This window comes from Wasmannia auropunctata, unplaced genomic scaffold (assembly GCF_000956235.1).
Source record: "Wasmannia auropunctata unplaced genomic scaffold, wasmannia.A_1.0 LD334537.1, whole genome shotgun sequence".
NCBI classification, from domain to species: domain Eukaryota; kingdom Metazoa; phylum Arthropoda; class Insecta; order Hymenoptera; family Formicidae; genus Wasmannia; species Wasmannia auropunctata.
This window is the reverse complement of record NW_012028353.1, coordinates 12098-13525: the sequence shown is the minus strand read 5'-3', so window position 1 is coordinate 13525 and position 1428 is coordinate 12098. Positions and strand designations below refer to the sequence as shown.

General features: G+C 40.8%; 1 protein-coding gene across 1 annotated transcript; it reads left to right on the top strand.

The window, feature by feature from the left end:
• Nucleotides 1-751: 751 nt before the first annotated feature.
• On the top strand, nucleotides 752-1418 carry LOC105458421 (the record flags this gene model as incomplete). The annotated part of the gene is made up of 2 exons (XM_011703713.1): nucleotides 752-884; nucleotides 976-1418. Coding segments are annotated over exons 1-2 (487 nt in total), but the record flags the coding sequence as incomplete, so codon positions are not given.
• Between the last annotated feature and the right edge of the window lie 10 nt (nucleotides 1419-1428).

Here is a 1428-nt window from a genome sequence, read left to right as displayed (position 1 = left end):
TACGAGAACGTGGATTCGCTGAGCGAGCTCGACATCGCTGGTACCGTGCGATGCGGATATCACACTGCTCATTGCGCGTTGCAAAATGTATTTAAACTGTACAATTGGTGGTCGCATAATCGTAAATAAACATACGCGATATGTACGCTAAAATATGATATTTATTCCTTTCCCTCCCGCCATTGCGTACTGTTTTACGTCTTATGTTCATGGTTTTTATGCACATTTTCATGTTTTCATGTTTTACGTTCACGTTTTCACGTTTTTATGTTCATGTTTTTATGTTTTACGTTCACGTTTTCACGTTTTATATTCATGTTTTTATGTTTTACGTTCACGTTTTTACGTTTTTATGTTCATGTTTTTATGTTTTACGTTCACGTTTTCACGTTTTATATTCATGTTTTTTATGTTTTACGTTCACGTTTTTACGTTTGTATGTTTATGTTTTCATGTTTTACGTTTACGTTTTCACGTTTTATATTCATGTTTTCATATTTTACGTTTTATATTCATGTTTTCATGTTTTACGTTCGCGTTTCATGTTTTATGGCAACGTTTTATGTTCATGTTTTTTTTATGTGTACGCGTTTCTTACGTTTGCCACAACGAACGCGTCGCGACACGTTTTTTTTTGTTTACATTTGGTCACGTTTGATAAAATTCCTGCGAACAGAGGGGAGGGGGGTACCCCCTCTTAACAACATTATTTAAATAATTAAGGGGAGGGGATTGATCCTATATTACGTAGCATTTTTGCGGGAGCGCGATCATTACACAGTTGGAACGACTCAGAATAGTGGTCATCAGCTCTCGCAAACAAAAAGAAACCTCCGCAAGATGGCCAATTTTTACGTTCCAATCGAGGCTGTGAGTGAGAAGCCGTAAGTATCCATTTGTGTATCTTTATCATGAAATTTTGTATAGAAATTTCTCCAGCATATAACTCATCCGTTTTCTTTTTTCTCTTTTCAGTCCATCGAGCGTACCACGCATTTTGAGAAGGCGATTGGCATTGACTCATACGTCCTACAAATGGCTGGACATCGGAATCAACGCCGGACCTTTGTCCACGATCGATCTGACGATCGGTGACAATCGCGGCAACTGCATCGTTCTGTCTCACGAAACTTGGAGAGCGCTGATGGATAGGCGCGCGGACGTCGAGCGACTCGTGCAGTCAACTCCGACATCATCGCCATCGTTATCGATCTGTGACCTGACAGTGCGACTCGTGAAAATACGCGACGACAACATCGTTGTAAAATTGGCAACGCGCGACGCTTTTATTTACATGAAGCCCGTGACCGTGCTGTTCACGCTCGAATTCGAGTATTGCGTCGAGAACATATACATCGACTTGCGGCAAACTGTAATTACCGTTGACAATCGGTACAACGCATTCGTATCTTTCCTGCGCCAGAATCG